Source organism: Silene latifolia, chromosome 3 (genome assembly GCF_048544455.1).
Source record: "Silene latifolia isolate original U9 population chromosome 3, ASM4854445v1, whole genome shotgun sequence".
Lineage (NCBI taxonomy): Eukaryota > Viridiplantae > Streptophyta > Magnoliopsida > Caryophyllales > Caryophyllaceae > Silene > Silene latifolia.
Window position 1 is genome coordinate 9,766,595 of NC_133528.1, and position 23,145 is coordinate 9,789,739.

The 23,145-nt window shown below is 37.6% G+C and overlaps 4 protein-coding genes across 6 annotated transcripts in view; 1 reads left to right on the forward strand and 3 right to left on the reverse strand.

Annotated features, from left to right (window-relative positions):
- Positions 1-2,276: 2,276 nt before the first annotated feature.
- Positions 2,277-7,352, reverse strand: LOC141647134 (rhodanese-like domain-containing protein 6). Of its 2 annotated transcripts, none has more exons than XM_074455190.1 (7): positions 6,791-7,352; positions 5,379-5,574; positions 5,127-5,208; positions 4,911-4,993; positions 4,154-4,286; positions 3,554-3,701; positions 2,277-3,217 (listed from the first exon to the last, which is right to left on the reverse strand). In XM_074455190.1, the coding sequence occupies exons 1-7, from the start codon at positions 7,236-7,238 to the stop codon at positions 2,484-2,486; spliced, it is 1,824 nt and encodes a 607-aa protein (XP_074311291.1). In that variant the 5' UTR covers positions 7,239-7,352; the 3' UTR covers positions 2,277-2,483. The 2 variants fall into 2 exon arrangements, with proteins under 2 accessions (XP_074311291.1, XP_074311290.1); XM_074455189.1 differs by having other exon boundaries at positions 5,379-5,577.
- A 567-nt stretch (positions 7,353-7,919) lies between these two features.
- Positions 7,920-13,993, reverse strand: LOC141647135 (importin subunit alpha-4). Its single transcript, XM_074455191.1, has 10 exons — positions 13,465-13,993; positions 12,131-12,227; positions 11,957-12,048; positions 11,733-11,864; positions 11,199-11,384; positions 10,944-11,107; positions 10,731-10,809; positions 10,216-10,344; positions 9,884-10,011; positions 7,920-9,308 (listed from the first exon to the last, which is right to left on the reverse strand). The coding sequence occupies exons 1-10, from the start codon at positions 13,681-13,683 to the stop codon at positions 8,930-8,932; spliced, it is 1,605 nt and encodes a 534-aa protein (XP_074311292.1). The 5' UTR covers positions 13,684-13,993; the 3' UTR covers positions 7,920-8,929.
- A 3,738-nt stretch (positions 13,994-17,731) lies between these two features.
- On the forward strand, positions 17,732-21,694 carry LOC141647139 (uncharacterized). Its single transcript, XM_074455195.1, has 4 exons — positions 17,732-17,970; positions 18,867-19,033; positions 20,252-20,389; positions 21,122-21,694. Exons 1-3 carry the CDS (start codon positions 17,847-17,849, stop codon positions 20,363-20,365), a joined length of 405 nt encoding a protein of 134 aa, XP_074311296.1. The 5' UTR covers positions 17,732-17,846; the 3' UTR covers positions 20,366-20,389; positions 21,122-21,694.
- Positions 20,250-23,145, reverse strand: part of LOC141647137 (HVA22-like protein f) — a 33,294-nt gene continuing 30,398 nt past the window's right edge. The window contains exons 1-5 of one of the 2 annotated variants that reach the window (XM_074455194.1): positions 21,955-22,365; positions 21,694-21,720; positions 21,483-21,605; positions 21,093-21,345; positions 20,250-20,862 (exon numbers count right to left, since the gene is read on the reverse strand). In XM_074455194.1, the coding sequence (XP_074311295.1) occupies positions 20,833-20,862; positions 21,093-21,345; positions 21,483-21,605; positions 21,694-21,720; positions 21,955-22,001 (480 nt within the window). In that variant the 5' untranslated portion in view covers positions 22,002-22,365 and the 3' untranslated portion in view covers positions 20,250-20,832. Of the gene's footprint in view, positions 20,863-21,092; positions 21,346-21,482; positions 21,606-21,693; positions 21,721-21,954; positions 22,366-23,145 lie in introns of those variants that run through there. The other variant, XM_074455193.1, reaches the window with a different exon arrangement.

Sequence of the window (23,145 nt, forward strand, 5' to 3'; positions counted from 1 at the left end):
ATTTTATGCATGATAGTCTCGTATGTTAACTTTCCAATATCGAGGTTTACTCGCTTGTTTGACTCGACCAATATGTTTGTAGAATTTGTCAATCAAGGCGCATTCGTCATTTGTGAATAATTCCTAAACCCTTTGATATAAGAATTAAAAATATTTCTGGGACGATAAGCACTGCGAAACTGGTTGTCTTCATTTCTATTGGTGATTCTGTGTCTTGACCTAAATCCGTACAATTAAGCAAAGGAAAGTCAGATTGGACCTATTAGGTTATAAATTTTCATAAATCGAGTTATCAAAGTGTTGACCATAATTCTTTTCGCATGTTGATTGATTCCCTGTGTTTCTAAAGTAGGAGATTACAAGGATTGGTGAGATGAATGATTACTAATGATTTTTACGGGTAACGGTAGCTTCCTTGAGAGAGCTTGCATATAGATTGTCTTTGGTAAGGACTAGTTAACTTAGGCGAAAGTAGAGAACCTTTTTATCATTTTTAAGTTGTTAGCAGTAATTTGAGAACGTTGTTATAATAATGAAGGTTACGGGGACGTAACCATGCTTTTAGTTGGGTAGGATTGTAAAATCTTGATGCTTAATTTGCACTTGTTTGTAGATTATAGTTGACCAAGTTGATGTTTAGTTGTGGGATACCTATGCAAATGAGTTCTATATGCTTTGTTCCTACTTCGGTTAGTTGGTTGATGTGAAAAAGGAGAGTGTGATTAAACTATTGGTAATGAGTTATGAGTTGGCCTATGAGCCGAGTGATGATGACGGGAGTTATGGTTACGGTCCAGTGCGACCATGGTTAATGAGTTTATGTTGAGTATGAGATCGGAATTTAGATGGAAGGTGACAGTGTTCTCAGATGATTATTTAGTTGTTATATAATTGTGTTCTCAGGTAGTTATTAATTTTAATTAGTTGGTTAAATAATGATGAGTTAAACTTCGGGACGAAGTTTATTTTTAGGAGGGCAGAATGTAACATTCTGTATTTGTTATGTTTAATTGATGTGTCAAGTGGGTGTTAACCGTGTTAGAAATTTGTGACATCCGTAAGTAGGATATACAATATCCTTTTTAGGTTTGAGTATGGGAGCGAACTTCGGGACGAAGTTCATTTTAAGGGGGGAAGACTGTAATACCCCGTATTTTTATATAATATAATTAATTAAACGGATGTTATTTTATATTAATTATTATACATTTTGTATTACAATTATGTCGGGAAAATAGTTGAGTCGATAATAACATTAAATTTACCGTCTTAATTAACTTACGATAGTTTTAATGTTATTATCGACTCAACTATTTTCCCGACATAATTGTAATACAAAATGTATAATAATTAATATAAAATAACATCCGTTTAATTAATTATATTATATAAAAATACGGGGTATTACAGTCTTCCCCCCTTAAAATGAACTTCGTCCCGAAGTTCGCTCCCATACTCAAACCTAAAAAGGATATTGTATATCCTACTTACGGATGTCACGAATTTCTAACACGGTTAACACCCACTTGACACATCAATTAAACATAACAAATACAGAATGTTACAGCAAGTACTTAAATTTGAGTTATATAATGTTGGTCTCTTATAATTTTATCACTTAAGTTAGTTGTTGACATTGCGGATGAATACTTGACGAGGTGACGAATGTACATGAAGATAGATACTCCGTAAATGGTAAACGATAGTACAATCTCGGCGAAAAATTGTTTGATATAACTTAATTTCAATAAGCATGATTAATGGTAAATTAGGTTGGTTGTTATAATGAATTAGAGCCGTCTAATAGTATGTTCAAAAGGTTTCATAACCAGGTGCCTTTCAAATTCAATTGTTTGCTGAATGCCCAGGTTCGAGTACCATTTGCTACAAAAATTAAGCTGTTTCCTATTATTGGGGGCTCCATCCGACTTTATGGGACTCTCAAAATCATTCGACAACCAAACCGGTTTAGGTGTATTTAAACCGCCTCGTTTAACCGAACCGGTTTTGTTCATTTAACCAAACCTAAAAAAACAAACGGTTTCAGTTATTTCGGTTCGATTTTTATGGTTTGGTTAACCTGGAACATGATACAAATCTCATATATGAGAAGTAGCTGATAGTGTCATTAATAGGTAGTAATTTTTATCCGAGACCGAGTTCAAAACTCATCAATATCGAAAATACACACAAAAAAAAGAACCGAGACAGTTCAGCGCCAACGCTTGCTTAGAAATGTCGCATTGTTAATATAACATAATTAAGAGGACATCCAGTTAAACAATTGCGAGTATCTATTTGAATGAATTGACGGAAGTAAACCGCACAAATCCTTAGCAACAGAGTTACTCCGACTACAAGTGAAGCTACATAAGCAGCAATGGAGTTACAGACTAACAGATACAGATATGAAAAGCTGCCAAAAAAACTCTTTAAGTTCCTAATCTCGTAAGTTGTAATACTGCACATTTTCAAGGATCATATCATGTAAACCGGCGAAGAAACTCTTTTACTTGATCAATATAGGGAGGTCTAGTAGGGATTATATGGCCAGAATCATGCTCAATGATCACCCGACATCCATCTTCAAAATACGACGCGAGATCCCTACTGTAGTTTGATGATATTTGTCTATCACCGCCTCCTGCTCCAAAAACGTGAAGTGAAGGGCACGTAAGTGACCCTTCCCCATTCCCTTCTAAGTTGATGGCAAATCCAGAACACATAATCACAAATCGGAAGTCTAAACCCGGGTCACATTTTGCTTTCTGAGCACACAGGAGAGCCGTCATTGCAGCACCTTGTGAAAACCCTAAAATCCCGTCAAAAGGCCCTTTTTCGGAATAAACAGATTTCAGGAATGATAGAGACTCTTCGAACCCTTCAGTTTGCTGTTTGTACTGAAGTGGGTCAAATGGTGTAGAAATCTTTTCCCAATCGCTTGGTTGCTTTCCGAGGAATTCAGGAGCTACCAACCAAGCATACTTTTTGTTGCAAGTTTTTGTTGGCGGAGGGTCATATTGAGGTGAACTTGATACGCAATTGCTAATTATATTGCTAGGCTGGTATATAAATGGCAACTCATGTGGAGCATTTACGAAAACAAGCTCTGCTAAGCTTTTAAGTTTTTTTGCCAAAGAAGAGGTTCTTCCCTTGAAACTGGAGGCGTTTTGGCGAAATCCATGAAGGCACAAAATCCGCAGTTTTTTCAAAGGCCCTGCAGTAAAGAAAGATGAGAAAATCATGATATTGAAGTTTGTCAAAGGCATCAACAAATCTGGCATGTAAACAAACACAGATATGATATGAGATGGTCTTGCCTGGGGGAACCCGACCCAAACACGACTCACTGGTAAACAAAAGAAGTTATATATGGTTGACACAAAGCTAAAACACACCTTTTACGAAAAAGGGAAGTAAAAGTGTAAGCAATTAGAGTAATTCGTCTCATTCTTATATTACAACTAAAAAAAATTCAGGAGACAAAGAGGATGTAAAATTGTAAACCTATTTCTGCAATTTAGGTAGTGCTGAAAGAGAAGGCAAATCTTACCCGGACTAAGGCAAGGGCGTCCAGTATGCACTATCCCAGTATCACACATCAGCCTGCCTTCTGAGTCGTCATCACTGCCTGTTGGAACGGACTCGGCAACTTTTCCATACTTGTGGCACAACTCACATACATATTGGACCGTCTCCTTCTGCACATATAAGAAGCAGACATTTAAAAAAACATGCAGAAATAACTCAGTAAAACTCAAAGCTGTGACTGAACAACACAGGACATGATTACTGGACTTCACAAATCAAATTTTTCAGTATTATTAGCTGCAAAGAGCCTTGACTTTCACTGGAATGATGAACTTTTGAGCTGATCAAAGTTCGAGAACTGGCTTACGTCTTTCTCAGTGTAGATATGACCATGTCGTGACATTTTTTCTACCCCTGGACAGAAGGCATGGAATTGCTGCAAGTCAATGAAATAGGGCAAATTGCTTCTCATCTTTTTGCACTTTTATTTTTCTGGGTTTCTAGCGTTGTTCATATTCATTTGCCAGTCATAGTGGCAATTCTGTCTAAATACATGGATTTTTGATATGCAGAGAAGACGTAGACCGTAGACGTTTGATATACAGATATAGGTACTACTCACCTGACAGTCATTGCAGACTAAAACAAGCATCCGGCAAAAGGTACAACGACGACGAGAAGAGTAATCATCAAAAGATTGGCTACAAAGGAGACATTTACCAATAACACGTTCATTTGAACTCCCGACTGAAATCCTACCAGAAAAGGGTGAAAAGGTTGAGCACTCAATGTAAACATAAAAAATACTCCCTTCATACCAGACCAATGGTAACATTGACCGTTTTGCCACTATTCATGGTCGTAGGGAATTTTCGATATTATTCTTAATCTATAAGACAAAATATAGTCATGTGAGATCTTGTTTGATTTATCGTCATGAATGCTATAAGAATATCAAATTTTTATAATTTTTAATAATGTGTAACAAAAGATATTTACGTTGCAAAACGTGTTTCGACAAGTGTGAAAAAGTCAATGTTACCATTGGTATGGTATGAAGGGAGTATCAACTTGCAACTTTAAACATCTACTTCGGTTCCGAAAAAGGTGTGGTTGGTTTGATGTAAGCACAAGTGCAACTTGATGGACCACAATAGCAGAGATGATGGAAGAAAGGAAGGGCAAGGAGGATATTGAGGCCATGAGGGTAATAGATGGATCCGTTTTCTGCTTTCTCTCCCCTCCATTACCTTCCAGCTTAATTTGAATTTGTCATATATAGCTAACTAGCTCGGAGCCTCGGATGATAATATCTCTGAGCAACCTTTAAGAGGAATGCTAATAAAATACACCCCAAGATTTAATTCTGAACAGCTTACCGGTGATCATAAACGAAATTTTTTCCCTTGAAAAAGCCACCATCTGGAAACTGTTCCATGTACCGCTGTATTCCGCCATATAACTGGAGGTAAACAGTAATTAGTTAAAAGATGGGATAGCCACCAACCTTCATAACTGGACTTAAAAAATAGATTTAGAGCACATGCATGTTTCTTCATACATCATCAACTCTTCTGTACAAATGTTCGACTTACCTGATATACATTTTCAAACCCTGCACCTTTGGACCTAATATACGCAGATGCCATCTCGCACCTTATTCCTCCAGTACAATACCTGCAGCACAAATCAACGTGTACTTCAGATATAAGAAGCAACACCAGAAATCTGTCTTGTACCTAACAACGGATAAAAATAAAAAAATAATACTATGTAATAGCAGCAGTAAGTGTCCCTGGGGTACAAATCCACAAAATCAGCAGTTGAACAATAAACTCAAGACTTACATGAGGACACAATTGCCACGCAACTTCTCAGCATTACTATCTATCCAACTAGGCAAATCACTGTACTGCCTTGTAGCAGGGTCCAAAGTTTCAACATTTGGAGACTCGAACTTCCCAATCCTTGTCTCGTACAAGTTCCTTGCATCAAGAAGAACAACCTTATTGAAGTCAACTGGAGCTTCGTCCTTCAACAATTCTCCTTCCAAACATAATAAAGTTCAGCAGACTTCCACAAAAACAGTAATAAACTCAAAAAAGATTGATTTCCTATTTTCCTCTAATATATACAGAGTATCCTGCAGACCTCACAAGCTAACAATTTTAACGAACACGAATAACAAAAACCAAAATGAATAAACGATAGATATTGGTGAACTGATGGTCATCTATAGTGACTTGTTATTCATGGAGTTTGAAGTGTAGGATTTTATCAATAATTAGCTATTTTCAACATAGAAAAATGCAAACCGCCTTGTTCTATCCACTTAGACATTGCATTGTGTTTTCGTATCCTACCCAATGGACTATAAGGTGAGAATATCGTTTAGAGTACCTACAGTAACATTGTTTTTTACTTTTAGATTAACTCAGAAAAGCACCCAATTCTTTCTCCCCTAAAAACTACATTTCCACCTACTCCTTAAAGCAATAACAAAGGGATGCTAAACTTGGTGTATGGCTACAATGTCCGTTTCAGCTAGTTGCCAACGTTAACCTGCATAGTCCTTCAGCTCATGTCACACCTAGCAAACCCCCACTCCTTTACCTTCGCTAGCTTCACAACATAGTTATCCCATCCCCATCCTCCTACAACTAGGTTTGCTCCGAATTGAAATATCATCAACTGAATAATTATTCACGTTTTCCAAACTTTCAGGAATTTTCGACTGTCTACACACACAATGACATATGAATCAAATCATCACAGTTTCACTAATCACAATACACTTCTTAACAAAAGATCAAATCGCTAGCGGGGTATCTAAATAAACAGTCAATAAAACTCCAAAGCTCGTGTCACTAAATTACCAGCTCCTTATGATATAAGACATCAAACATTCACAAATCAAAAATCATTTCTCAACAACAGAATCACATCCATAACACAGAATCAAACAAACAGTCAATAAACACCAAAACAAATGCATACACGATATCCTATGTTACTCCGACACTTTACTTTGATTGTGTGCCGCCTGTGCCTGTCTGACACTCTTCACACTCCAACACAACACGACACTCCACCACTTCATTCTAGAACATAAACATAAAAAAATTCGCACAAAATATCCGTATCCAACACTTGCAGCCGAGTCAGAGTAGCATAGAGAACATCATTACACACATTACATCATTACACACATAAAAAAATGATCAATCAGCAAAGCTCAAACTTCAAGTAAACAAAATACCAGCAGTCTTAAGAGCATCATGAAATTCAACAGCAGAAAGATGTCTTCCAGCACAAGAAATCGACGGAGTCTTCACCACGTCATTCGCACTAAGCGTAACCAACTCCTTAACAATCCGAACACTCAACGACGTAAATCCGCACTCCTTCGCAACCTCCATATCCACAGGCTCATCACACGAAGCAAGCTTAAAATCCGTACCTCGAAAAACGGCGTCGTATTGTCGTAAAACGGCGTCGATATGTTGTTCGAGCTTGCAGAGGTCACCTCCAATGGTTACATTGACACCTTGAGGAGCGAGTCGAACTCGGCCAAGTAGACTGAGTGAGGTACAATTTGACTCGTAGAACGCGGCGAGTTCGTCGAGGTCGTTGATTGGAGGAGATGTGTACTTATAGTATAATAGAATCCCTTGTTTTTCTTGTGAATTTTCCATGATTTCTGACATTTTTTCTAGTTTCGGAGGTGGTATTAGTGGTGTTTGTTGCGGCGGCCGGCGATTAGGGTTTCGATTTCGGCGAAATTGTTAATTGTGGGTGGCGATTGTTCTTCAGGTGATGTAGGCCATTTGCTTTTTTTTTTTTTTCCCCCGAAGTAGTTCATTAAAAGGTTAATCTAAATGCGTAAGTAAAGTATTCGGATTAATTCCTCAACCCTATTTGACTCTCTGGAGGTATGCTCCAGCTTAACCGTCCATTCTGTGATCAATTCTTGACATGTTTGACTATGAATTTCAGATTGTTGCTTACCGTTGATCTTCGTTGATAAGATTGACACAAGGAGAATTGGTACTACACTACAACATAGAAATAGCGAAAAATTCTTTTTGGTCTAGAATTTATCGAAGTTATATCACACGAAGAGAATTTAGAACGAGTCAAGTAAGACTGAGGTGCCGCAGGTTCTAATTTTCCTTCAGCTTTGGACTTAAGTTTTCAGATTGTCAATCCAAATTCATTTGGAAAATCGGACGCAATGGATATAGGTCGAATTTATCGAATGCAACATGACAAACTTAAAACACGAGTCGTCGACCAAAGTGCAGAAAATTGCCATTTCCAATTCTATGCCTTTTTTTTTCTGACCCTGGTACTGGTGTAGCAGGAACAAGTGCACAAGTTACAAAATTGGACAAGTTGCAAAATGAGATAGGAAGTAGTACCATATACTGTGTGATATTTATATTTGTAACGGACGAATAAACTACACAAAATCCATTGTAAAATGAAAAAACAGGAAGAGTGAATAATTACTCCTTAGCTGCAAAGTCCAACCTGAACTACATACAATCTGCAAAGATCTCAGGATGCTGACAGCAGTGAAAAACTTACGACTTTGATTGTGTAGCTAAATACAAATACCGGGTGCAACTCCAATTTTCCTGTGAGAAGCAGAAACACTAGGCCAGACCACAACACTGGCTCAAATATAACTAAATTGAAGACGACTTCCAAAATTCAGTTTGATTGTTTGGTTTTGTGTGGTGCTTAAAGCCGAACTGATGAGATCCAAAAAAATTGTGAGGGAAACTGACCCAACACAAACCCCATCAAACCATAACAGATGCAACCCAAAATTATAACCGATCCGAGTGAACCTGTGACTTAATAATGTCTAGACCCGATTGATGACTTGACATAACTAGCTTAAGAATGACCCAAATATGATAACTTTACATTTACCTTATAAACACTAACTTGAAATGAACCGATGAAGAGGCTCGTAATCACCAGACTCGATATCACCTCAAACCAACCACGACTCGACACAAAAAATATATTGGCCCAACCCACTAGTGATCAAACCAGACCCAACTCTGCCCAATAGCATTTTGACCCGACTCTGCCCATGAGCATTTTGACCCGACAACCCGAACTTCATGATTCACCTTGACCTGACACTGGACCAACCGGTAATGAACTGATGACCAGAGTCGATCTCAATCCATACCAACCCCGACTCGACTCAACCGGTAATTATCGAACCAGACCCGACTCCACCAAAAGAGCATTTTGACCCGAAAAAACCTGAACTCGATGACCCACCTTGACCCGACACGACACCGACTTGACTGACCCAGTTGTAACCTCCAGGTGGAAACACAACCTCCCCAGAACTAACATGACCAAGTACCCCACTTCAGCCAAACTTGAAACCACCGGCTGGAACGTTGGCTTGAGCAGCTCCGAAGTTAAACCCTTGCTGGTCCATATTGCCACCATCTTGAAGAGTCTGCTCCTCGTCTTCCTCAGCCCAGTATTTTTCCAAGACTTTGACAGCCTTTTCATATATTTCATTATTGTCATGAGATTGAAGATTCTCGATCTTATCCAATCCTTCACATTCGTCAATCATTTGAGAATATACATTCACTTCACCGTTCATTCCCAACTCTTTGTCCGCCTCTCCCACTTTCAGGATGTTCTCAAGCCCCTCAAGGCAAACTGTTACTATTCGTGGATCTGGGCAAATTAAAAGATCACAAAGTGGCTTAATACAACCCTGACCGACCAGGAACCTGCAACCATAAAGTTGTGGAGCAATGTGAGAAACTACAAAATTGAAAAGTAAACAGCTAAATGCTGTGGAATAACAAAACCACAATGAATCAAACATCAAATCCAAGAGTAGGGTATCCTTTCTCCATATCAAAAAGATACCGCTTTCTCCATTTTAGAGTTGTCCCAAATTAATAAAAGAGTAAATACTACCTCCATCCGATTTATGAAGTCTCTTTTGACTTTAATGGCCTACTTTGACCATTAATATCTCCGTGTATAACATACATTTACAATGTCATGTCACGTTTGATTTTGCCAACACTTATTTTCGTAATATACTTTTTAAGGGTTATTGACTTTTATTGTACATGGGATGAAAACGGCAATTTCATACATCGCGTTCACCCAAGTACCCAATCAGCCGCAATCCTCACCTAAACGCTTAGTATGCTATAACTACGCAAACTGGCTTCTATAGTTCAATGAAAGGTAATTTAGAAACTTTCTTCAAGTGGTTAGAACTCATAAAATATAAAAACACATCCATCATTTAGATGCCAACATAGACAAAAGGGGGGAACAGAAATCATACCTTATCTGATCAGGGGATCCACCCGATGTGGCATTTGAAATGGCCCATGCAGCCTCCTTCTTAATGTCAAACTCTGCATGTTGTAGTAGTTGAACAAGAGGGTTCACAATGCCCGCCTCAATAACAGCCTGATTGACAAAAGCATGGATATTTAAATGTGCAAGCAAAATCAACATCGTTTGCCCCAAGTTAGGTATCACTAGAATTGGGAGATAGAGAACAAAAACTACAACCAATTACGATATCACAAAAAAAAAAAAAAAAAAAAAAAAAAAAGGGCTTCAGAGTTCAGACAGAATTTGATTTTAAAAAAAACCACAGAAGCCTAGTACCTGAATTTGGGCCTTATTCCCAGCAGTTATATTGGATATTGTCCAGCACGCTTCCTTCTTGATGCTCTTCTTATGATTTTGAATAAGAAGTTGGTAAAGGCAAGGAAGCACATTGTTGTCTAATACAAACTGACACAAGTCGAAAGAATTTGTGAGATCCAGTAACAGAAATTGGAAACGGAAAAAAAAAAAAAAAAAAACAGAATTTGTGAGATACGCTTCATTAACATTAGCTGTTGCTTCTTAAACTAACAAGCCACTCAGGCTGAACATTGAACCCTTATATCCCATTTATTTTTCTCCTTTTTGCAACCGTCCCAAATTACACAAACATATTGACTGTTCCATTCATTCAATTACTGAGAAGCCTAGGCACACCCCCACCTCATCACAACGCCTCGACACAGATTCACTCAACAATAATGGAATGGTATTTTGAAGTCTGAGCCATGGTATATATCAATATAGGGAATACATACAAAATCAACCAATAAAAAACATGGTCAAGAAAGTACCTGAGTCTGGGAATCATCTCCAGTGACAATATTCCCCACTGTTCGGAGAGCGGGGATGAGGACTGTAGGTGATGAATGACTGGTCCAAAACAAATTAGAAGTTAATAGAGAACAAAATATATGCTAGAAATACAAACAACGCATCCCCAAGACGTAAGAGCATTCAACAGCATGTTTTGTACAAGAAAATAGCAAATAAATATAAGAACATACGTTAGGAGTGAAATGAGCCGTGGGCATACTCCAGCTTCAATAACGGCCTGAATTTTGTCATTAGGACCATCTGACAGATATGAAAGGGCCCAGCAGGCATCTGTCAAAACTTCTTCATCATTTAGATGGATAAGGTGCCGTAGCACTGGCAACGCTGGTTTAACCTGAGAAAGTATAAGCAAAACTTATTTAGTATCCTAAATTCCTAGCTATAATGTTGTCTTTTTGCAACTACTGTGTTCTAGTCAAGAAAACCTGTTCAAATGGTGCCGGTGGCTTTCCACGACAAAAGTTGGACAAAGTCCATGTAGCGTTTCTTAGCATCGACAGTTTTGAGTTTTCATTCAACTGGGACAACAAGGGAACCAGTGCACCTTGACTCAGTACAAGATCCCTGCAGGTTGGAGAGTCACCAGCAACATTACCCAAAGCCCACACTGCCTGCAGAAGAAGTAATAGGGTCCAATAGTTATACATAATATTACCAGTATATGAAAATCCAATAAAGCATGATACTTGTGGAGGGAGGCAGGAGTATTTGGCCAAAACAATTTCGTAAACAACGAACAAATTCACAATAGGTAGTCAACCTCACAAAAACATTGAGCAAGAGAGGTTGATAATTTAAAGGCAATCAGAAATGAAGAGCGGACGACTTTGACAACTAGATACATATAACAGGATGCAGAAACATTATTCAACAACAACAAAAGATCTGGAAATTGAAAATAGAAGTCCCCAAGAGCCAAGATAACTGAAAAACAAGGAAGTAAGGCCAAAGACAATTACCTGCTCCCTGACATCGTCGCTAGCAGATGCAAGGAGCTGAATAAACTTTGGGACAGCACCATAGTCAATCACTACCCTCGTGTGCTCTGAAGTCCCAGATGCCACATTGGTCAACGCCCATGCAGCCTCAAACTGCATAATACCATGAAATGAAATATCTGCTAACAAGTAGCAAATCTAAACCGCAACATAATCACACTATTGACTTGACAAGAATCACATACCTGAAGCTGAGGTAGATCATGTCTGTCCAAGAATTCTACAAACCTTGGGACGACACCAGCTTTAATAACCTCATCAATCGGAGGACAGCGTTCTAAGCACAAAATCAAACAACTGTCAGAAATATGAGTACTCAAAAGTCACGAAAGCGAGCCAAGAGTTGTGTTCAAATATACCAATAGATAAGAGCTTTCTAAACTGAGTGGTCGCCTCCAATTGAAGAGCCGGATCAGCAGATGCTACTCCTTGAACCATGACAGGAATGCTTTCCAACTGTTAAAGAAAGAGGAAGATAATACTAAATGAATACACAAAAGTAACTTAATCCCACAGTCCACATGTTGCTAATTTCTAGTGAGTATCATCATCAACCACCACCACCACAAAAGACCCTTAATCTCAAGTTGAGTTAAGGTCCGCTAACATGATTACATGAACCATGCTTTAAAACCATCACCGACTACTCTTAAAATGATGTAAAGTCTTCCAAAGACATCATAGAATATATCCTTCAGCTTTATGGAAAATTACATGAAAACAATAGATACATGGAAAAGTAAGCATAAAAAATCTCCTTGGATCCAAATGATTATCATCAACCTTAACCAGATTGCAGAGCAAAAAAGTACTCCATACATGATATCATTCCATCTCACACAATCTTTGACAAGATTTTCTGAACTACATAGATTGGTATATGGGCATCACCACTCATCCCCTTGGTTAAGCAATACGTGCAAAAAACTTTCAATGCCCAAACAAAACAAAAAAAAGAAAAAAACACAGCAAAATTGAACCCGATTCTCAGTTTCCTACTTACTCTCTTCTCTAATCACACTTCAAACCCCCATCAAATCTAATAGTTCTATCTAATATCAATTACCCCCACAAACTTCATTAACACACTCATCAAACCCATAATTCCCATCCACAATCAAACAAATCTAGCCATTACTTTCAAGCCGGAAAAAAAAAACACAGCGAACTCGAACTCGACTCTCAGATTCCTATTCACACTCACTTCGCTTATCACCTAATCAAACTTCAAACCCCATCAAATCTAAACTCCTATCTAACATATCAATTATCCTCTCGAACTGCATAAACACACTCACTCCAAACCCATAATTCCAATCCAAAATCAAACAAATCTAGCCATGACTTTCAAGCCCAAAAAAAAATACACAGCGAAATCGAACCCGATTCTCAGATTCCTACTCACTCTCTTCTCTTATCACTTAACCTCACTTAAAACCCCATCAAATCAAATACCCCTATCTAACATCAATCACCCCCTCAAACTTCATAAATTACAATCATCAAACCCACAATTCCCACCAATATCAAACAAATCTACAAATCAAACTAAAACCCAGATAACTTCAAATCACAAATTAACTAAAACACACAAAATTAAACTAAAAACAAACAAAAAGATCCAAGCTTTAAGCTTTTTAAGTACAAACACAATATAATAACTACAACAAAACAAATTCATACAAAATTATACCTTCTTATCAATATTTTGAGGAAGATCATTAAGGGATTGTTGAGGTAGAATCATTGAATTCATACCCTCTCTACGTTTTTTAAGAAGATTATCTTCCCTCTTACTCTTCCTGATCTCAACCAAATTATCCTCTCTACGACGACGAGCTTCATCAGCATCAACCCCAATTTTGTACGACTTCTTCCTCACCTCAGTTCGTGAATTGGGTCGAAGCGACATTGTTGAATATATGCTTCTTTCTATGAGAATTAGGGTTGCACACCAGGTGTTCGACGAATTGACGCAGAGAAAAAGTTGTAGAAAGAGGGATTTTGCGAGAGGTTGGGAAGGTTAAGGAAGTTGAGGAGGTGATTAGGGAAAGTGGGATTGTTGTGATTATTTAAATTGAAATATAAATATGAGTTTGATTAAATTGGGGTTTGGGTTGTGAAATTAGGGTTATGGAAGTTGAGTTTTTGGTAAAATTTGGGGGTCTGTTTTTAGACGGTTTATGTCATGGAGTGTGATTTTTGGGTGGACAGAACTAATTTATGGAGTTAGTGTTTTTGTTGGGTTATTCGTTGGGGCCTACTTTGGACTAGTAGTTGAGTACATCTCCTTTAATAGCATTGCGATGTTGTAGTATAAAACGGGTTTTTAAACATGTTAAAATAATGTTTAATTAATTTGATAATGTGTTATTTTAGATCCGTTTTACGCTTTCAACCGTTTTTAATAAGAGTTTGTAATTTGGTTAGTCGTGATCTCCCAAATTCTAAGGTTAAAATTATTGTATGGGTGGATACGAGTATACGACAAAGTTTAATTGGTTTTGTGTATTTAGAGAGTGATGTCATTAAACTCGTTGTGGATTACTAATCCAGAGAGTGTAATATAGGAACGTTGGTACCTATTTAGATACCCGAAATTTGTTTGGGATACATGTTATAACACCCATTTTCAAAACTTGGACTAAAAGTGGTCACTCGTGAAAGTTTGACATGTTCGGTACTTGACCTACTTGTGCACATTTTAAAAACCTTGTAAAGAAGTTTATATCCCACAACAAATTCACAAGTAGCATGTTTAACGGTTAGTGTTAACACGAACTATCAATGAAAATACACTTTGTTAATAATATGATTATTACTTTAATCACTTTAAACACTAGTCATCTGAGTTTATCAATCACATTGTTCAGTTTGCTGAATAACCTATTTCAGTTAGCAAGGGAGATTACACCCTCGGATCGACCAATAGGACCGACATAATGAATATGGGTGCTGCAGGTTCCTTTCTACAGTTGTAGGATTTGTTTGGTAAAAGTAGCTGAAAAGTCAGTTGAAATTTGAAACCTAGAAAAGCTAATTGAAAAGCTAACTTAACCTAAAAAGGTAACTGAAATTAGGAACTGATAATGTAACTAATTATGTAAAAAATGTTTGGCAAACTAACTGAAAAAGTATCTGATTTTTGGTAAAATGACGTAAAAGTATATGATAATTATTTAATATTATAGATTAAAAGGGTCAAAATGGAAGATAATTTATTTTAGGTACCTGAAATCTCAAATATTACTCTAGACAACATTTCATTTCAGGTAGCTTATTTGATTAAATAAGCTACTTGCCAAACACTTCCAAAAAAATCAGGTAGCTGAAATTTTGGTCAAATAAGCTACTTTGGTCAAATAATCTACTTGAAATGTCGTGCCAAATGAAGCTTTAGCACGATACGACACGCTAAACTAAGCCGGCTAGCTTAACTGGGAAAAATAAGCCTAATTAAATGACTTTTCCAAGAGACAGGACTACCCCTAAAGCTCCAAAATTCATTCCCCTTTCATACGATTCTAGAGTAAGCCGATCACAAATTAATATCATGGGTAGACATGGTAACGGGGCAAGCAGAGCCCATAAACTGAGACCTTGAACTAGTCTTTCTCATGGGAAGGGTCGTGCGGGGCTAATTGACCCTTATCTTAGCCCAATATGTTTTTGTTTGGGCATAAGCGGGTTAGGCTTTATACGGGGGACCTGAGCTCGGTCCAGTATATGTATGGTTGCGACTTTTGGACCGAAAGGACCCTAAATGAAGTAAAACATTTATCTAAACGCCTTAGTAACAATAAGTGACCCGTGTGTAATTGCCTACGACTTTATTAATAAATGTGCCCACTGGGGAGGTGGGGCTTAGATTCAAGGGCCCGGGGACGGCACTAGGGAAAGGCTGGTTTGGTTGTGTTGAGTCAGGGTTTTCTTAAGTCTGGCATGAGCCCAACTCATATAGTCATTTTTATTTTTAATTTTACTTTCTACATGGGTCGCGCATGCTTCGATGTGAAAGCGTCGCTCAAGCCCTGCACTAGGTATGAGGTGGGTTGGGCGATGCCAGACCATTTTGGTTAACAGGTTGGAAGAATGTGAGACCGATATGGTATACTGGCCATGCTAGCACGCAACGTTGGTGATGTTTACCTATGAGACACGAGCACACGTTCTAAACTATTTTTTTTCTTCGAGAAATAAACAAAAATTTTAAACCAAACCTAATTTTTTTGGGTTTAAAAGGATGTGCAAAAGTGTGATGACGATTTTAATGCTGATGAGATTTAAACATAAATTATAAGTATATCTCTCACAACTTTGGAAACTAACCAACTAAATTAATTGACATCCACTAAACTAAACCTAATAAATTGAGACAACTACTATAGTACTGTGGCCCTGTTCTTTTGGACTGAAACGAATCTGATCTGAACTGAACTGAACTTATAGGATCTAAATTGATCTGAACTTATAAGATCTGAACTGAACTGAACTTATAGGATCTGAACTGAACTTATAGGATCTGAACTGAACGGAATTTATAAGATCTAAACTTTTCTGAACTAAACTTATAGGAGCCGAACTGAACTTAATTTTATTTTATTTAACTTAACTATTATTATTACTATTATTATTGTTATTTTATTTATTTTTATTTTTTAAGAAGGATGTGCGCAACTTTCATTAAAAGAAAAATAAAAGTTTACATGAAATTGGTGGGGAGCCGATAGACAATCTGGGCTCCCACACCCTTAGCAACAGCAAAGCTAAGTCTAGTAAAAATGTAAGCGGCCACTCGAGCCCCCGAATCCTGAGATACCGAGAATTTCTGGATCCGCTTGAACAAGACAACAGCATCCGAACCCAGCTCCCCCAAGTGAAGAGAAAGAGAAAGGAAGGAAACCATAACCGGCTCCCGCGCACAAATCCCCATACTTAGCACACTTTCGCGAGCAGCATCAGCGACAACCCGGCCAGGCACAAAATCTGTCATTCCAGTCTGAGTCAAAGGAGAAGAACCTGTCAAGTCAACGCACACATCACGCCCCCTGTCCCAAGAATAAAGTAACAAATACGCAGGACGAAGAGAGCCACCATGTCCATCAACCAAACTGATATCAACCCCGTTTCCCGCAATAATACCAGATCTATAACAGATGTCGAAAAAAGTGTCCCGAACGAGGTTATGCCGATGTTTAACGCCCACAGTACCAGTACAAGAAACAGCGTCGTCCCCAAAAACATCCTCAGCAAAAACCCGAGAGCAAGCAGGACAGAGCGTAGATACCGTGAATAACGGAACACCCAGACGATACCCAAGCACACTACGGTAAGTCCTCCCGTAGTCTAAAACATAAGGTAAAATAATAACATTTTTCCGCTTTGTATGCATTGATTTGTTCATATATTATACTACGATTGCATTACGATAACAAATAAATCACATATTATATCTTTTTTTTTCTAACCATTTATTTCCATATTAACATAATTCTCATCACTTTCATTTTCACTATCACTCTCAACAACGGATCCATTGCCTCGCCAAATGTTTTTGACTATGTTGTTTCGTACCTAATACATGGCCTTATTCCGCTTTTTATCAAACATGCCCAAATCTATTGTGATGCTGAAATTATTAATGAGAGGAGTGATTTTTTTTTTTTAAATAATAATGTATGTATCGATAATTATTGTCAAATGTTTTTGTATCGGTCTTTAAAAATAATACTCCGTATATAGCTTTTTTGAACTAAATTTATAGGATCTTAATTTTTTGAACGGAACTTATAGGATCTGAACTGAACTGAATTTATAGGATCTAAACTGAACTTACTGAACTGAACTGAACTGAACTTATTGGATCTGAACTGAATTTATAGGATCTGAACTGAACTGAAGTTATAAAATTTGAAGTGAACTGAAATTAAGTGAGTTTAAGTCCAAAAGAATAGTGTATGTGTGCTCCAACAATCAACAGAGAAATCAACATTGAGATTTGAGAGTGGCAGTGAACGAACTAAACCGTGTGCAAACATTGTGTTTGCAAAATCACTCAAAATAACAACACAAAACATGAGTATGCTGTCAATATGGAGACAAATCACAAGAACAAACACTCTAACTTCAACAACAATGCAATCCCCAGTGTTTCTTCCTGTTTCTTCTAGATTCTTCTCTACTTCTTCTCCTTATTTAGGTATCTTTTCAAATCCCTCACCTTTTTCTGAATGTTGCAAATTTGTTGACGGGTTCATAGTTTTTATTTATTTATTTATGTAAAGTTGAGATCTTTATTGGTTAGAGTAATACCCAAATTCATTAGGAAACGGTCTCTTTGTGTTGTTAATACACGGGTAAGGGCGTAAGGCTGCGTACATTTGATCCTCCTACCGGGGTAATGTTGTAGTAGAGTGAAACCTAGAAATGTATTGCATTATGTTTGATCAGGGTTTAATTTATATGGGCTTAGGATTGTAGAGTGGATATCAATTTGCTATCAAATATCTGCCATTTCCCATATTGATATCGATTTTTGTACGAGGAAAGAAAACTAGATTGATCGCTTGAGTAGAACCAACCTATCTCGTCCCTGCAAACCATCCCGAAATATTGGACAGAAATGTTCATGGGAAGCGATAGTGTGTGACTTTATTGACTTCACGAAAGCAATGTTTAAACATTCCTCGTGCATTATGAGAAATCGGGGATTTGCCATATTTTATCGAATCGACAGTGAGGGAAGACCTAGTTAGAATTATGTTTGGCATTGATTGGCATATGATTTGTTCTATAAATTCGACAAATGTGGATCAGTATGATTCTTCCGTCTCCCAAAATGAATAGGATGTTCCCGTAGTTGTTATGAGTATACAATTTAACCTCAATTAGCTAGTTCATTGCTGTTGTTCGGTTTTAGGGTTTTGATGATACTGTATCAATTTTGGAGTAATATGTATGACAGTGTTCAACATGTTCTTGAGGGGAAAAATCTATGTGTGATAAATGTAAGGCGATTAAGGATGCAAAGTATTATCTCTTGTATCGTTGCTTCAAAATGTGAGATGAGTAGCTGATTCGTGTTCAATGTAACAGTGAAGGTGGGGATACCAGAGTTTTTGAGAGGGATTGCGAATGGAGTCGAGGCTCATGTGGAAAAGCTCGAGTCAGAATTTGGAGACCTTCAAAAGTTGCCAATCGTTTGCACACTTGGTGTGTTTGGATTGAGAGATTTGGAGGGAAAAGAAAGGGAGGGAGAGCAGGTGATTCAAAATACCTTGTTTGGATAGCAAATAAGTGTGGAGGGAAATGGAGGGGAAGGATTTGGAGAGATCAATTTTCCCTCCTCCAAGGCAAATTAAAATCTCTCCACAATAGGCAAGATTTGGAGGGAAATTGTATCCAAACACTCACATCCCATTTGCCTTCCCTCCCTTTCCCTTCCCTCCTTTCCCTGCCCTCCCTTTCCCTCCACTTTTGCTATCCAAACACACCCTTAAGGGTCCGTTTGGATACAATTTTAGGAAGGAAGGGGAGGGAAGGGGGAGTGAGGGGAGGTGAAGGGAGGGGAGAGAAGGGGAGGGCAAATGAGATGTGGGTGTTTGGATAACAAAAATTATGAAGGGAAATGGAAGGGGAGGAAGGAGGGAGATGAAGAATGGATGGAGGATTGAAGGATGTTGGTGGTATAATTAGAGTCCAAATAATGTTTTCTTTCCAAATCTTGCCACCATTGGAAAGATTATAGTTTGTTCTAAAGGAGGGAAAATAAGTCCTCTCATTTCTCTCCCCTTCCATTTCCTTTCTCCCATATTTTTTATCAAAACAAAGGAAATTAAATCCCTCCCTTTCCCTCCCCTCCCCTTCTCTCTAATTCCTTCAATCCAAACGAACCCTTAGCTCAAGAAACTTGAAATTCCTTGCAAACATGTGAGCATTTAACATCATTTTTGCTTTATTTGTCACCAGTCACCACCGAATTTCTCTTGATACTCCCTTAAGGGTGTGTTTGGATTGAGGGATTTGAAGAGAAAAGAAAGGGAGGGAGAGTAGGGGATTTAAAATCCCTTGTTTGGATAGCAAATGAGGGTGGAGGAAAATGGAGGGGAAGAGATTTGGAGGGATCCAATTCCCCTCCTCCAAACCTAATCAAAATCTCTTCACAATAGACAAGATTTGGAGGGAAATTGTATCCAAACAACCACATCCCATTCCCCCTCCCCTTCCCTCCCCTCCCTTTCCCTTCCCTCCTTCCCCCTCCCCTCCCTTTCCCTCCACTTTTGCTATCCAAACACACCCTAAGAGTGAGCTTGGCATCTAAACCCGGTTTCAAATTCTGTTTACTTTTGATATTCTATTTATCAACTCATGTAATTAGATAAGGAGTTTCTCGTTGGTTGCTTCCTGTAGTAAATTCTTTATTCTTTTATTACAAGATTTTTATTGTGTTCTTCTGTAACCATGTGTTGTATGCTTCACAGCGGAAGCTGATTCTGAAGTATGCCCAAAAATACAGAGTAGGTCTCTGGAGGCCTCGAGCTGATCAAGTGAAAGTTCAACTCTTCTCGCCTACGCCAAAAACCTCTACTTCATAAAAGGTCATCCTTCATCCCGGGTTGGTATGGTTCCTGTGCAGTCCAAGTTTATGTGGTGCCACCTTTCTTAATTAACATTCTGCTCTTCGAGATCAGAAACTTGGTTGCATTTAATTTAATCTAGTTCAGAACTTTGTTGATGAAATTTTTGTTCCCGTTTATGCAGACATCGGTCTCAGTTAATGGTTTTATATCACGTGTTATTCTACAATCGTCTTTAATTTGACCCAACTTGTTTTTCAATGATCCAATTCGACAAAGGCGTAATACTTTCTAAACGATCTTTTGTTTCAGTCAATGCAATTCTTAATACTTTCATGTTTATTTTGTTCAAACAAACAATGTTGCAACGTTTAATCATATACTGTACAAAATATACAAGAATAATCAGCTATCGAAATTGAGATTACATTAAACAGAACTAATTATGGCGAGAAAAAATGTATCTCTTGTGCTGTTGTGCATCCTCAGTACGTCTTCTTCGCCTCTTTTTCAGCCTGTAACAATTTGAAGCAGAAATCTTATTTTTGTAACAAAAATCCATACAAACAAAATTACCATAAGAAACTTTGCAGTTTTTTTGCTGTAGAGTTTCGAGCCAGTCCGTGTTTATCTCAGTTGTTTTATCACCTTTTCGTTATTTTAGGACTTTTTTTTGAAGAGAGTTATTTTATGAATTTTGTGAGTTAAACTAGTTAATATTTGCGAAACGAAGTTTGAATCTTACAGCTCTAACAACACGCTCAAATGCATCAGGTCCATATTTCTCAATGTAACGCTCAACAGATTTCCTAGCATCAAGAGACATCATTTGCAGTACTTTTCGCTGGCCATCTGGGTAGCCGGAAACAGGATCGACTAGCCATCCAATCTTGACGTACTTACGCACGACATTCTCGTAGATGTATGCTGCTCCATTGAAGATTGGTAACACCAACCACATGCAGAACAATAGCTTCACATACGGCCAGAAAGGAAGCCTGAAACCAACATATTTACGAAAGCTAAGTAATGATCTTTCTTCTTTTGTGACGGTTTTGCATTAAGAATTTAAGACGGGACATGTTTTACACAGTTTACGTTAGTCGAACAGTACAGAATCGTAAGATGAATATACCATTCAAGGATTCCCCAACAAGAGAGCTCAAATAGAGTTGTCAATGAGTAAAGAACCCAATATGTTAACCACTGCTGATCATCCAGTGTCGAAGGGCTCTCGATTGCTCTCATTGATGCGTACCTGTTGAAAATATATCAACTTTGTTAAGATATCTTATCGTTTTTGATGTTTATATGTTAATGGAAGATAAACGAACTGTGTTACTTACAGAGGATACAGGAGCATTACTCCTGGCCTGCTTATTTGACAGTCAGAACAAAAACATCGTTAGCCTAAATTCTGGACAACAAAATTTTCAACTATTCTAGCTTGTGACGAAAAGTAACTTGTGACATCTCACAACCACCTCCTCCGTTTAGCATTAACTAATCGGTTGTGAGACGTCACAAGCTCCTGACGTGTCACAAATGAGAATTTGTCCAAAAATTTCTAGGCAGCTGAATTATAAACAGAAGATAAGGAGGCTAACCCGATTAGTGCATCGAAATGCTGAATAATTTTTATAATGGAACTCATGTCGATTTATGTCTAAGGGAAAGTCGAGACGATTTCGCAAGATGAAGGTTCTGAGTGAAGTTGGAAGGGTATTTTTCTTATAGAGAATGAGAAAGTTGATGGGATAAATTCATCAAGAAGAAAAGGATAATTTGTTTGATTAACCAAGTGTTGTGATTACCCAAGTCAAGAAGAAAGGGGAATTTTGTAAAAGGAAGGAATATTGTTGGATCATGTGATGAATAATGGTTAAAGCAACAAGTTTGCTGTACTAAAATGTAGAAATTGTATATTCTTTTCCTTCATTGTATTTGTTTTTGTTGGAAGATCTTTGCACAATACAAGCATCATTTATACATTCGCATTCTTTGTACTCCGGAATGCTGGAATGGTGGTGTTAATGTGAGCTCAATTAGCTGGTAAAATCTCTGAATAACGATACTCATTAATTTTCATTTGAAATTCCGGAAAAATAAATTAAAATGTTGACCAATAACAAATTCCATTAAGAAAATGTGAAATTGTTAGCAAATAATCAACAGACTACATATGTATTCTCAAAAGTGTTTCACCTTGAACAAAATTGACTCTTGCAAAGTTCAGTTCATAGTTCATATTAATCCATCTGGTCTAAAGTTGTTGAAACATAGTTGGGCCAATTTATTCGTATTCGAAACAAATGTACAGTTGGGCCAGCCCACAAAATCTTAGAATAGACAAAGACGCATCCAAGAATAGGGGTTGCCCCCAAATCAATTCAACTAGTCTTAACATGCCTTGTTCTTTTAGAGTTAATTTCACTCATTTTAGCGTCATTCAGTTCAGTTCAGCTTTATTCAGTTCGGTTTAGTTTATCTCTTCACAAATTAACTCTTAATTCAATTCAGCTTCATTAAGTTTAGTTCAACTTTTTTCAGCCGAAAAAAATAAGGCCTAATTTCAGTCTTATAAATTCAGTCTAGTTTAGTTCGGTGCGGTTCAGTTTACTCTTAAAAAACAAGGCCTTAGTTACATTTATTATTACATTTTACACGATCATTTGAGCTAGCAAATTAACCTTCGTAATCATTTTTGTAATGTTTAACGTAATGACTGCTACCCTTTATTACTCGATAACCCCCCTCCTCATGTAAATTATTTATTTATTTTTTTTTTTTTTTTTTTT